The 13,342-nt window shown below is 41.7% G+C and overlaps 1 protein-coding gene across 2 annotated transcripts in view; it reads right to left on the bottom strand.

The window, feature by feature from the left end:
- Positions 1-12,764, bottom strand: part of NDFIP2 (Nedd4 family interacting protein 2) — a 62,236-nt gene extending 49,472 nt beyond the window's left edge. Inside the window, exon 1 of one of the 2 annotated variants that reach the window (XM_082602015.1) lies at positions 12,400-12,764. In XM_082602015.1, the coding sequence (XP_082458141.1) occupies positions 12,400-12,720 (321 nt within the window). In that variant the 5' untranslated portion in view covers positions 12,721-12,764. The remainder of the gene's footprint in view (positions 1-12,399) is intronic. The other variant, XM_082602014.1, reaches the window with a different exon arrangement.
- Positions 12,765-13,342: the final 578 nt, after the last annotated feature.

Below are 13,342 nucleotides of genomic sequence, written 5' to 3'. Positions count from 1 at the left end.
ACACGGCACGCATGCAGGGCAGTAACAAATTAAGCAAGGTGAGGTTAGCGGAGGCTCATGTTCTCTAAGGTTACAAACAAAAACTTAAAAGGGTTTCAAGTGTTATTTCAAGTGTTAATCCTTCCCCTTGTGGGGAAATCACACCAAAAGTCATGCTGATATAAATGAATGCTCTACCCAAACGAGAACAAATGTTCTCTAAACTATTGGATTTCTTCAGTCTAACAGCCAACAGGCTACAAGTCCTATGAGCCTCAAAATTAGTTAAAGAAGTAAAACTATCCGGTTTATTTCCTTATTCTCAAAGCCTCTGCCAAATAGCACAATTTCTTTACATAATGTAATGGGTAAATCTGGAGAAACATCATAGACAAACTAAACCACAGCACATTTCTAAACTTTTAAAATACTAAATCACTGATATTCAAATCTTAAAAGTCAAAACCTTGAAATAATCTGATAGTAAATCTTAGACTATTTGCAGTATTTCCCAACTTGCACTTGGCATGTCTTTAACAAGAATTTTACCTACACCTTAATTCCAGCTAAGTGATCAAACTTTTGGAAGAAACCATAACAACATGGCATGAAAACATAGAGGATGATTTATATAAACAAAGGGTAGATAGGCTAGCCTTAATTACAAGGATCTTTTGAGTAAATTTACATTTAATAAAGTCAGCAGAATGTATTCCATAGTTATTTAAATTTAAGTCAGGCCTACACATGTAGAATATGTATAAAATTCTAAAATAATATATTATTTATACACATATAATGAGACAGTGTTGTAGCATGTAGGTGTGACATTAAGGAAAGAATAAAAAGAAAATAGTCTCTAAGTAGTCAACATAAAGCAGATGAGAAAAATCAAAGCAGTACCCACAACTCCACAGTCAATGAAGGTACTAAGCAGGACCACTGCACATGGCTTCATGGGTTCCTTACTGAACAACACTATGGGGTCAATCATATATCACAAACAACCTGAGAGAGCCCAAGTCTCAGTAGCAAAAAAAAATGAATTCTTATAAAAATAAGTGTGTGTGGGCTTCCCTGGCGGCGCAGCGGTTGAGAGTCCACCTGCCGATGCAGGGGATGCGGGTTCGTGCCCCGGTCCGGGAGGATCCCATATGCCGCAGAGCGGCTGGGCCCGTGAGCCATGGCTGCTAAGCCTGCGCGTCCGGAGCCTGTGCTCCACAACGGGAGAGGCCACGGCAGTGAGAGGCCCGCGTACGGCAAAAAAAAAAGTGTGTGTGCGGTGCTTTGTGACCGCCTGGAGGGGTGGGATGGGGAGGGTGGGAGGGAGGGAGATGCATGAGGGAAGGGATGTGGGAACAGATGTATATGTATGACTGATTCACTTCGTTATAAAGCAGAAACGAATAAAAAAAAAGTATGTGTGTGTGTGTGTGTGTGTGTGTTTAGACAGAGAGAGAGGGAGAAGGGGAGAAGGAAGGAGGAGAGAGACACAGACACTGAGCAACATACGTTAAGCTGTAAGGTAATGCAAAACATGCACACACACACACACACACACACACACAATCTGAGAGAGCCCAAGTCTCAGTAGCAAAAAAAAAAAAAAAAAAAAGAATTCTTATAAAAATAAGAGAATAAAATAACATAAGCAAGGTTTTGAGTCTATGGAATTGCTCTTGAGCTAGCACCACTCATTCAGTCATTCTTATCAAATACTTCCTAAGTGCCTACCATATGCCAGACACCGGAACACATAGCAGTGAACAAAACATACCTGTCCTCATGAAGCTCACACTCAGGGGAAAGAAGGAGGTAGGAATTAAACACGTAAAATATTGGAAAATATCAGGTGGTGATAAGTACTATGGGAAAAAATGAAGCAGGAAATGGGGCTAGGGAGTACTGTGAAGGGGGTATTGTGATTTTAAATGGCCTCAATGAGGTGACCACTCCAACAGAATGAAGATTCCATCAGACACGAGAAACTTGTCTTTGCTGTTCTCATAGGAAATTTTATACTCTAACTGGGGTCTCCACACCAATTCTAGTGATAGACCAAGTGCCTGCCTGATTACCAGGTACAAAAAGTAAGTGATGCAAAACACCCTTTACCACGTTCCTAAGGGTTTATTTCAAGACTCGGTGAAATAAAAATTTGTCAGAAGCATCCTGCAACAGGCCCAAACTTAAGGCCTTTATGAGGTGCATTCCTCTTTCATCTACACCAGGGGTGGGCAAATTACAGCTAGCAGGCCAAATCCAGCCCACCATCTGTTTCTGTAAATGAAGTTTTATTAGAACACAGCCATGTTAACTTGTTTACATATTAAGTACGGATACTTTTGCACTAAAGCAGCAGATCTGGCACACAGCTGTGACACAGACCACATGACCTGGAAAGCCTAAAATGTTTACTATCTGGTCCTTTACCAGAAAGTTTGCTGACCCCTGGTTCTAGATCGTCACCACCACCACTACCACCGTCATAGTGAGATTCCTTTCAGGGCCCTCTTCACGAACACATGGCCAGTGCAGTCACATGGAACCTTGCCTCAGGAGGGCCTCATGCTTGGGGTTTAATGCTCTATGGTCACCTTTAAATTCTTAATAATTTTATCTTTGAATCCACGTTTTATAAGTGAACTCCAATGGGACAAAAGAGCATGTGCCAGGGACCTGGCGCCTCAGCTCACAGGCAGTCTGCCTCCCCAGGAAAGATTCTCAGGCAGCTGAGCGCCCTGGCTCAGCTCAACTCACCACCTCATGACTAGGAGTACAGCAAGGTGGTAGCTATGCCCATCCCAGGCTGGCGTCACCATGATACATTCACGAGCAAAGCAGTATCTAGCAAGTCCTGGCATGGAGGCTGCAATCCCTTGGGGGTGCTGTGGTCTAAGAAGGCAGGCCCGTCGGAAGTGGAGACTGGCTTTCCTACCCAAGGCCAGGACCCCACGTTTTCATCTGGCAATGCACCTTGCAAGGTATGTAACCGGACTTGACTGCTTTCACAAAACAAAAATTACAAATGAGAGTTCCATCCTTCTATCAAATCTATCATAAAATTGATTTCTTTGTTTTGTCCCATTCCCCTGAGCCATCTCCCTTCACCTTGCTCTAGGCACACAGCTCTCTTCTTATTTCTTAAACCAACAAGCTCATTTGCACCACAGGCCCTTATCACACCTAAAATACTCATCAGCTAGAACATTTCAATCAAGTCTTGGCCTGAGTGTCACACCTGCAGAGTGGACAGAGGTTCCTAATAATCCTGATTCCAATCCACTGAGGACTCAAACCCACTGGTGAGGCATCCCATCTCCAAAGCTGCCACCATCAATTTTTTGCCTCCATGTATGTGTACTGCCTCTCCCTCATTGGGAAATGGAGTTTATTTCCCCTCCTTATGAACCTGGGCTGGATTTATGGCTGCTTTAACCAACAGAATGCAGCAGAAATGACATTCTGGAGTTCTAAGCTGAAGCCTTAAGAGGAATGGCAGCTTCCTCTTCCTTCTGTGATGTGAAAGGCCAAGGTCACACTGAGAGGGCACATGAAGAGGACACACAGAGAACTGAAATGATCAACATTCAACTCACTCAAAAAATAAGAAGAAGAAGAAGAAGATGGACTGACAGATATATGATAACACAGATGCAACAAAATGTTGGGAATTGTAGACCCTACAACTGGTATATGGTATATGGAAGTTAACTGTGCAATTCTTTCAACTTCTGTATATATTTGAAAGTTTTTTGTTTTGTTTTGTTTTTGGCTGTGTTGTGCGGCTTGTGGGATCTTAGTTCCCAGACCAGGGATCGAACCCATGCCCCCTGTGGTGGAAGTGCAGAGTCCTAACCACTGGACCACCAGTGAATTCCCTGAACAGAACCGCTCTGCTGAACAGAGCCAAACCAAGGAATCTTGAAACATAATAAAATGCTTGTGTTTTGAGTAGTTTGTTACAAAGCAATATAAAACTAAAACACCAAGATTTGAATACCAGATCCATCACACCTAGATCCACACACATGCCTGTATATATTTAACCTCTTTATGTCTCATTTTTTTCATCTGCAAAATGAAGATCATAACATTATCTATCTCACAGAAGTATTCTAAGGAATAAATGTGCTCATGTGTGTAAAGCACATAGCAGAGTTCTCAGCATATTCCTGACATAATGCAAAAAGATATTACTCTATTATTGCTATTTTATTATTGATAAAATGTATTATTTATACCATCATCCTGCTTTACCTTCTTTAAACCATCTATTACTATCTGAAATTATGCTCACTTATTTATCTGCCTCCCCTCCACCAAAGTATGAGCCATGAGACACGAACTTAACTGTCTTGTTCACCAGCACCTAAAACAGAATTTGACTGACAGAGATACTTTATAAATTAATAATGAGTTATAGGACCTCAGTTTCACAGTTAATCAATAATGATATCTAAAAACTGCTCCCATACCTTATCTTAAGTATAAATCTAACAAGAGGCACTCAAAACACAAGATACACACATAAACTATCTATAATATGTTATTTTCAGGATATAATTCCAATGCATTTACTTGTTACTGCACAAATACTACACCATTATTGGATCATGTACGCTCAAATATGCCTAAGGGATGGCTAGCATCTGACTCAGCACCGTTCAGGTGTTCTAAAGTAGCTTACTCGTTTGTATAATTTTTAAAAAATGAACTGTACTCAATCAAACTAATGACACACTCTCAGTTACTATTGCTACATGCACAGAAACAGCCAGAGAAACTTCCATGTGGGGTCCATTCAAAACCAAATTACCCTGGCAACACAAATTAACATAATACTAATCTTCAAGCTATGGAGACTTGGTTTTAAACACATCTGAGAGTGAATTTCCTCAGTTACAGTATTTTAAAATCTATATTAAAGATGAAATAAGAATCAGACATTCACAGAACCCTGAAGCACCTCTGAGGAAAAGCAGCAGTCTAGAAGGTACACAAAGACACACAAAAACACAACTCAGTATAACAAGTTCTCTAATACTGTGATCCTCAACTTTTCCTCTGCCGTGATGTAGAGATGACAGATGCAAGAAACTCACCCTGCCTCCCTCTTCCAATTATAATTTCGTAGGAGTTTTTACATCTAGGAACAGGATTTTATAAGGCAAACGAACCACAGGGGTGTGGTACAGAACTTTAGGTGAGAAATAAACACATGTAAAGTCAGGGAAGTAAGTAAGAGAGAAGACATTATAGTTGAAGCTAATAATAAGTATGTCCTGATGAACTCCAGCAGTTAGTGCATAAAAATTAAGGCAGGCAGGGGGGCGGGGAGGAGGAGGGCGGGATTGCTAAGATGTGTATAGGTATGGAAAGGTCCATTCAAGGAACTTGTATGTTAAGAACAGACATTTATACTTCAAAATCCAATAAGCCTGGGCTTCCCCGGTGGCGCAGTGGTTAAGAATCTGCCTGCCAATGCAGGGGACATGGGTTCGAGCCCTGCTCCGGGAAAATCCCACATGCCATGAAGCAACTAAGTCCGCGAGCCACAACTACTGAGCCCATGTGCCACAACTACTGAAGCCCGTGCACCTAGGGCCCGTGCTCTGCAACAAAAGAAACCACTGCAATGAGAGGCCCACACACAGCAACGAAGAGTAGCCCCGGCTCGCCGCAACAAGAGAAAGCCCACGCGCAGCAACAAAGACCCAACACAGCCAAAAATAAATAAATTTATAAAAAAAAAAATCCAATAAGCCCACCAGAATGGCTAAAATTAACAAGTCTGAAACACCAAACTTTTGGCAAGGTGGTGAAGCAGCCAAAGCTTCCATACATTGTTTGTCTAAGTGTAAAATGGTACACTTGGAAATGGTACACAGACTCGGAAAAAAGTCTGGTGGTTTCTCATAAAATTAAGCATACGCCTACCCTATCACCCAGTAATTCTACCAAAGAGAAATGAAAACTTACACCCACAAAAAGATTTGCACAAGAATATTCCTAACCACTTTGTCCGTAATAGGCAAAAACCGGAAACAACCTAAGTGTCTATCAACAGAGCAATGGATAAACAAACTGTCCTATATTCGTACAATTTATACAATGAAATACTATTCAACAATAAAAAGGGATGCACTACTGATACACACAATAACAGGATCCATCTCCTAAACTTTGTGCAGAGTGAAAGAAGCTTTGTAGACTCTATGCTGTATGATTCTAGAATAGGCAAAGCTCATTCGAAGTGAAAAACAAAAACGAAACAGTATAGCGATCACCTGGTGGGTAGGAATCAACAGGGGAGGGTCATGAGTGAACTTTCTAGGGTGACAGTAATGTTCTTTCCCAGTGGTCAGGAAACTTTCTCTGTAAAGGGCAGAATAGCATATATTTCAGGCTTTCTGGGCTCTGCCACTGTAAATGAATGGCACGGCTGTGCTACCGTAAGACTTTATTTACAAAACAAGAGTTAGAATGTAGTTTGTTGATCCCTGCTCTATATTTCAAAAGTGATTTGGGTTACACAGATGTATGTAATTGTCAAAACTCATCTAATTGGCCGTGGAAGATATGTGCATTTCACTATATGTCACTTTTATCCTAAAGGAAAAAACCATAAAGAAATATTGAACTCTAGGCTAATGATAAGCATGTGGTTGGCACTGAGGTACACTGATATCTGCAACTTATTTTGAAAGCTCAAAAAATAAGATGGAGGGGCTTCCCTGGTGGCGCAGTGGTTGAGAGTCTGCCTGCCAATGCAGGGGACACGGGTTCGAGCCCTGGTCTGGGAGGATCCCACATGCCACGGAGCAACTAGGCCCGTGAGCCACAGCTACTGAGCCTGCGTGTCTGGAGCCTGTGCTCCACAACAAGAGAGGCCACGACAGTGAGAGGCCCGCGCACCACGATGAAGAGTGGCCCCCGCTCGCCGCAACTAGAGAAAGCCCTCGCACAGAAACGAAGACCCAACACAGCCAAAAATAAATAAATAAATAAACTCAAAAAATAATAATAATAATATGAATTGACAGATATATGATAACACAGATGCAAAAAAATGTTGGGAATTGTAGACCCTACAACTGGTATATGGTATATGAAAGTTAACTGTGCAATTCTTTCAACTTCTGTATATATTTGAAAGTTTTTTGTTTTGCTTTGTTTTTGGCTGTGTTGTGCGTCTTGTGGGATCTTAGTTCCCAGACCAGGGATCGAACCTGTACCCCCTGAAGTGGAAGTGCAGAGTCCTAACCACTGGACCACCAGTGAATTCCCTGAAAGTTTTAACGTTAAAGGGGGGGGGGATATTCAATAAGAGGCCACTGAAGATTTTTAAGCAAAGAAAAGAAAATCAAATTTATATTCTACAAATACAATTTATGTAGCACAAACAATACACAGAAGGATGGTCAGATGAAGGAAGAAAGCACTAAGCAAGCTATTACAATAGTCTATGCCATAGAAAGTATCAACATTTGAGGAGTAAGTACAAAGTGAGTTCATGCAGAGAAGGAAAGTCAAGAGTAGAAAGCTCCTTCATTTCAGGAACGAGGAAGGAGTTTCAAGGAGAAAGTTCACAATGTCAACGTAAAAGAACTTAAGCAAGAAGAGAACTGAAAAGTACCTATTAGATTAAGCAATGGACCTTGATGATGTAAAAGAGGTGTGGTAAGAATGTAAACCAGATAAAGGATATTGGTAAGTTCAAAGCAAACAAACAAGTGATGATCAAAGGAATCCAGCTGGGCCAAGAGAGGAAGGCAAAACTAGAGAGCAACGTAAAGTAAAAGACTGAAATAATTCTTTAAAATGGAAAACAAAAGTAAATAACTGCACCTAAAAATCACCATATATTATCTCATCTAGAAAATGCACTCTTGGGTAAGGCAGCCTGCTATGAGCCAGTGTGTCCCTGCACATTCTTGCTGAGTGTGAAAGAAGGTCAAGGTTACCACAGCATTTAACTGCCTCTCAGGGACAGGTGAACCAGCTTGTTTGTTATTTGCTACAATGTTTGCAGCTTGCTAAAAAAAAAAAAAAAAAAGGGCTAGACCCTTGGTCCTGAGCTCCTTAGCTGTGATCCACCCTGTTCTTCCATTAGACCCATCACCCTCATGGGACCTGGTTACAAGGAAAACCAGCACAAATATGCTGATGTTCATGAGTCTGCAGGGCTGTGAGTAATAATGTCATTTGTTTCTGACCTGGGAGTCTCCTGTTTTTCTGCCAGCAACCATGAAACATTAACAGACTATCAGCTTGTAAACACGGTAAAATCAGATCTTAAGACTTTTCACTGCTCTTGACATGGACAACAAAGAACTAGTTGATATTCATGTTGCTAAATAAAACAAGAGACAAAAACGTAGTCACTAGCAAAAACTGAAATATATACAATATTTTATAGTTTATTTACCTTACATTATTCATAATATTTATCATGTACCAGTCTCTACACTATATTTTTTACTTACACTACATTATATAATTCTCATAATAATCCTAATGAGGTAGGTACTAATATGAGGAAACTGAGGCTTCAAGATGCTAGGTAACTAAGCCAAGGGCTCAAAAATTGTAATCAGCACAACCTAAATATAAGCCCAGATAACTTTAAAAGACGTGAGGGTTTTTGTTAACTATTAATAGTCAACCTCCTTCCCAGCTGATTTATCAAGGGCAACTCTAATTCATATATAACAGCAAAGTATCTATATCATCACAGTATGGATAGTTCATTATTTTTATAGAAAACTAACATTTTGGAAATGTTAATATAATCAAAGTTTTCTCTAAAAATCTGTGGTCAAGGTTTAGGAAGAGCTAGGTTAAACAAATCCAAATCACTGTCTTTACGGCAGAAGCTCTCATGGTTTTAAATATGCAAATGTATGTCTTTATATTCTAATATACATTATAAACCTTCTAAGACCATCTATTATCATCATTCTGAATGATACAGTTTGGGAAACTACTGCTACAATCCACAGTGCCAATTTAACTTATATACAGAATACCTCTAAAAGCTTAGTAGTCAGCTTGGTGGTTCACATACACAAAACCTTTAAAATGGAGAACATCAAAGTTAGAATGTGGCATAACAGCTCCAAGCCAAGTCACCTCCTTCATAGTTTGGCAACACTGCCCATTTCCTACCAGACAAAATTGAATTTCCCGTAACACAATGGAACTACCTGGCTTTTTCTGAAATTAGAAGGGTAACAAGTCAAGCCTTCTTGTATTTGTAGCTCTGTACATTGTTATCACTTAACAAAATCTGGACACTTTTAACAATGGAGGAGAAATCACAGAAAAAGTAGTTTCCACATAAAGCTTGTGCATTGGTTAATGGTAGTTAAGTCATTCTAATGGTCCTAGGCATCACCATTAACTTACCAATACAGAAAGCTAAAATTTAACTCTATGAACAAGTGGAAAATTAACATCGTACACCATTTCACCACCAAGCATGTCTTCCTGTCTCCTACTTAGTCAGCTCTAAACATTCAACAACTAAACCTGTTTATTTATCCATTGTTATTAACCATTCCAGGGTTTTTAAAAAAAAACAAAACTGAGCTAAAGTCAGCCACACAACAGTTGTGTTCATTATACAAGTCAGAGCTGTAAGCTGTAGATTGGTCCCTAGCTTACTTGCAAACCAACTCAGATGCCTTTTTTTTTCCTTTGCCCTCTGCTCTGAAGGAATGCCTCCACCCATTCAAAGTCTATGTAGGACACATCTCCAGTAGTTTTGTTGTGTGTGTGGGGGGCATATACCTAGGTAAAGTTACTGATCAGGCCATTCTCAACAAAACTAAGAGTTACTCTAGACAGATGAAATTACCATGCAATTACACAGGAATTGGAATCAAAATCTGAACGTAAACTGTACTAAGATTTTCAAACACTTCACCTTACAAGGAAAACAAATTTATGTCCTACCTACTTTAAGCAAGAAGTATCTTTAGAAGGACAGATTTTTGCCCTCTGCTCTGAAGGAATGCCTCCACCCATCCAAAGTCTCTGTGGGACACATCTCCAGTTCGAGGGGAAAAAAAGGCAATAAAATATGATACTGTCGGGACTTCCCTGGTGGCGCAGTGGTTAAGAATCCGCCTGCCAATACAGGGGACACAGGTTCGAGCCCTGGTCCAAAAAGATACCACATTCTGCGGAGCAACTAAGCCCGTGCGCCACAGCTACTGAGCCCGCGCTTTAGAGCCGGTGAGCCACACCTACTGAACCCCCGCGCGCCTAGAGCCCGTGCTCTGCAACAAGAGAAACCACTGCAATGAGAAGCCCGCGCACCGCAACAAAGAGTCCTGCTCGCCACAACTAGAGAAAGCCTGCATGAAGGAACGAAGACCCAACGCAGCCAAAAATAAATAAATAAATTTATTTTAAAAAGAAAAAAAATGATACTGTCTACTTAGTTTGAAAGGGGTTGTAGAGAAAAAGAAAACATCTTAAAGCTGACAGCAAATTCCAACATTTTGGTGTTAGGAATTCTTAAAAATAATAATCATAACTACTGAAAGCAAATATGACACTATAATAAATTACTTTAAGGCACAAATACATCAATTAAAAATGTTTTGAGGGCTTCCCTGGTGGCGCAGTGGTTGAGAGTCGCCTGCCGATGCAGGGGACACGGGTTCGTGCCCCGGTCGGGAAGATTCCATATGCCGCGGAGCGGCTGGGTCCGTGAGCCAGGGCCGCTGAGCCTTCACCTCCGGAGCCTGTGCTCCGCAACGGGAAAGGCCACAACAGTGAGAGGCCCGCGTACCGCAAAAAAAAAAAAATGTTTTGAGCAGTGATTTGTGTATGTGAACATGGTGGATTCTGATAAGCAAAACCCCCAAAGAGAAAAAATTCGAATCAGTTAACACCATTAAGGGAAACAAATAGCAACAGGAAAGAAAAGAGATTAGAGAAAAGAAATTCCACTGGTAAATGCAATGGGTATTCAATATTTACCTATTGCATTTTATTTTTACTAACATCTGCAAAAATAGGAATGCCTTAAAAAAAAAACCCAAACAAACAAACAAACAAAAAACCACCAAATGTGTATACACTAGCAACTTGAAAAATGCCTTCCCAAACTGGCAACATTTTCCAAACCATTCCAAAAATACTGATAAATTTTCACAGAATTCAGAATATACATCATTTGGAGGTTTTACCGGATGTAAACCAGATGAAGTGGAAGCCTCCTGAGCTTTTATCTTAAAAAAAAAAAATGCAAAATTATATACACTGGGTTTTCATCTTTCAGTAGCCTTTGCATTTCTCAAAATACACTTATTAATAGAAATTCTTTACTTCACAACTAAGTCTCTCCTGTGCAAATAGATCTGAAACATGAAATCTGCACTAACATATCTATATTTGTAAATTTCACAAACAGTACTATTAAAGTGCATCATCGGTGCTCCATATTAACGTTTTTCTCCTCTCCCTCAGTAAATAGGTTTAACTAAATTTCCACCTCAAAGTTTACAGAATAACATGCTACCTAGCTGCAACGAAACAGTCAACTATTGCTGAGTCCATTTTTTAAATAAGGTTTACGTAGGAATCTCCAATGACACCACCGGAATTAGTATCAGAGAAAAAAAATATTAGAAAATTTGACACGGAAAACACAGAGGGGCACTTTTCACTCATTTCAACATACAAAGGTTTATACGGTTAAGCTGGAAAACCTTGTATTTAAAGAAAATTTTTCAAACAAGATTAGCATTTTTTTAGTAAAACTTCCTGTTTCCCCTCCTACCAAAAAAAAAGTGATAGAAAACAGAATGCAATCACTTTTAATTCTAACAAAACAGAGAAGGACAAAATGACAAGGTTAACTAGAACTGAGAAACAAGTTCAGCCCCATGACTATTCTCTACAGTTGCACGATTTTTAAGCCCACATTTTTTTTTTTTTAACCAAATCCACTTCCCACCCTACGTAGGGCTTACACCTGCCTCCTCCCCACCGACTCCATCTATGACGGCGACACCTTCCCAGCAGGTATGTGAACTCATTTCCAGTATACAATCCACGGGAATATCTCTGAAGTGACTGGGTCAGGGCATAACGAAATGATCGAGAAAGTGAGACATAAAACAGATACAAGTTTTAAAGGGAGGCGTAGGGGTGTCTAACAGCGGAGGGATGGGGACCTCGAAGGAGACTGGGGTCTGGAAAGAAAGGTCTCAAAGGAGCCACAGGCAGGCTCCATCCGAGAGGTGTGAAGGAAGCAAGGTCCTGCCAGAAGAGCCAAAAATAAATTAGCCAGCACGTCCATTCCGCGAATAACCCGAGGAAAGGGACTCTGGGGGCCACGGCGGGGGGCAATCCCGGGGTCCTCGGCGGCGCAGGAGGCCCGGGCTGGGGCCAGAAACTCACCACCTGGTAGCGGCCAGTCCCCGGCTGGTGATGATCCATCCTGCCCGGCTCGGGATCCGGCTTCCGAGCAGGCGAGTGCCCTCGGCGCTCAGCCCCCTCGGTCACCCGGGTCGACGACGTCGTCGCCGCAGCGACCCTTCCGCCTCTGTTTATGTCGCCGCGGTCGCCCAGCCGGACCACCTCACTTCCCGTCACGGCCGCAGAAACCACCGAAACCTCCGCGTCGGCCGCAGCTCTGGGCCGAAGCTCCGGGGCGCCACGAGCGCTACTGAGCATGCTCGGGATGGTCGCGCATGCTCGCTGGGTCCTCCGCCGTCCCATCCGCGTCGCGAGTTCGGGGGCGGTGGGAGGGGGGGTGGTTAGCTGGGTGGGAGGAGGTGGAAAAGTCAGGCAAGTCCCAGGGAGCAATCTAGGTTGTCAGCCTGTCCGGAGTGGGCGGTGGCAAAAGGATCAGGGGAAAAAATAGCACCGTCCTTGATTGGTCTTTTCGTTTGGACGGGTTTCGCGCAGGCACAGTCACAGCGCACAGATACAGATGTCGAGGAGAGCGGGGACGCACTCCTAGAGCACCTGAGGACAGGTCACCCTGTTTCCCAACACTTCCTCGTATTACTCACCCAGCCTAGGGCAAGGCACAGAGATCCGTCTCTAGGACCTTCCTAAAACTCTTATTCAGAATCATTAGTGAGCTAAGGGATGTCTTGTTAGCTTGTTTTGTTTGTCCCCTTCTTGGTAGTAAGAGATTTAAGAATCCAACAGGGACTCTTCAGCCATACTCATGTATCTCGCCAAGGAAAGAGGCCTCTAGCCTCTAGAGCACTAGGTTGCTGGAAGGATACAAGAAAATAATGAAAAAATATAGGACTCTTTTGTGGTCATATTCATATCAATAATTCCAAAGGGTTTAACAGTAAGGAATCACTCCGTGTGCAACATTGTCAGT

The sequence above is a fragment of the Mesoplodon mirus genome, assembly GCF_964341445.2.
Source record: "Mesoplodon mirus genome assembly, chromosome: 17".
Lineage (NCBI taxonomy): Eukaryota > Metazoa > Chordata > Mammalia > Artiodactyla > Ziphiidae > Mesoplodon > Mesoplodon mirus.
This window is presented reverse-complemented; position numbering and strand designations above follow the sequence as displayed.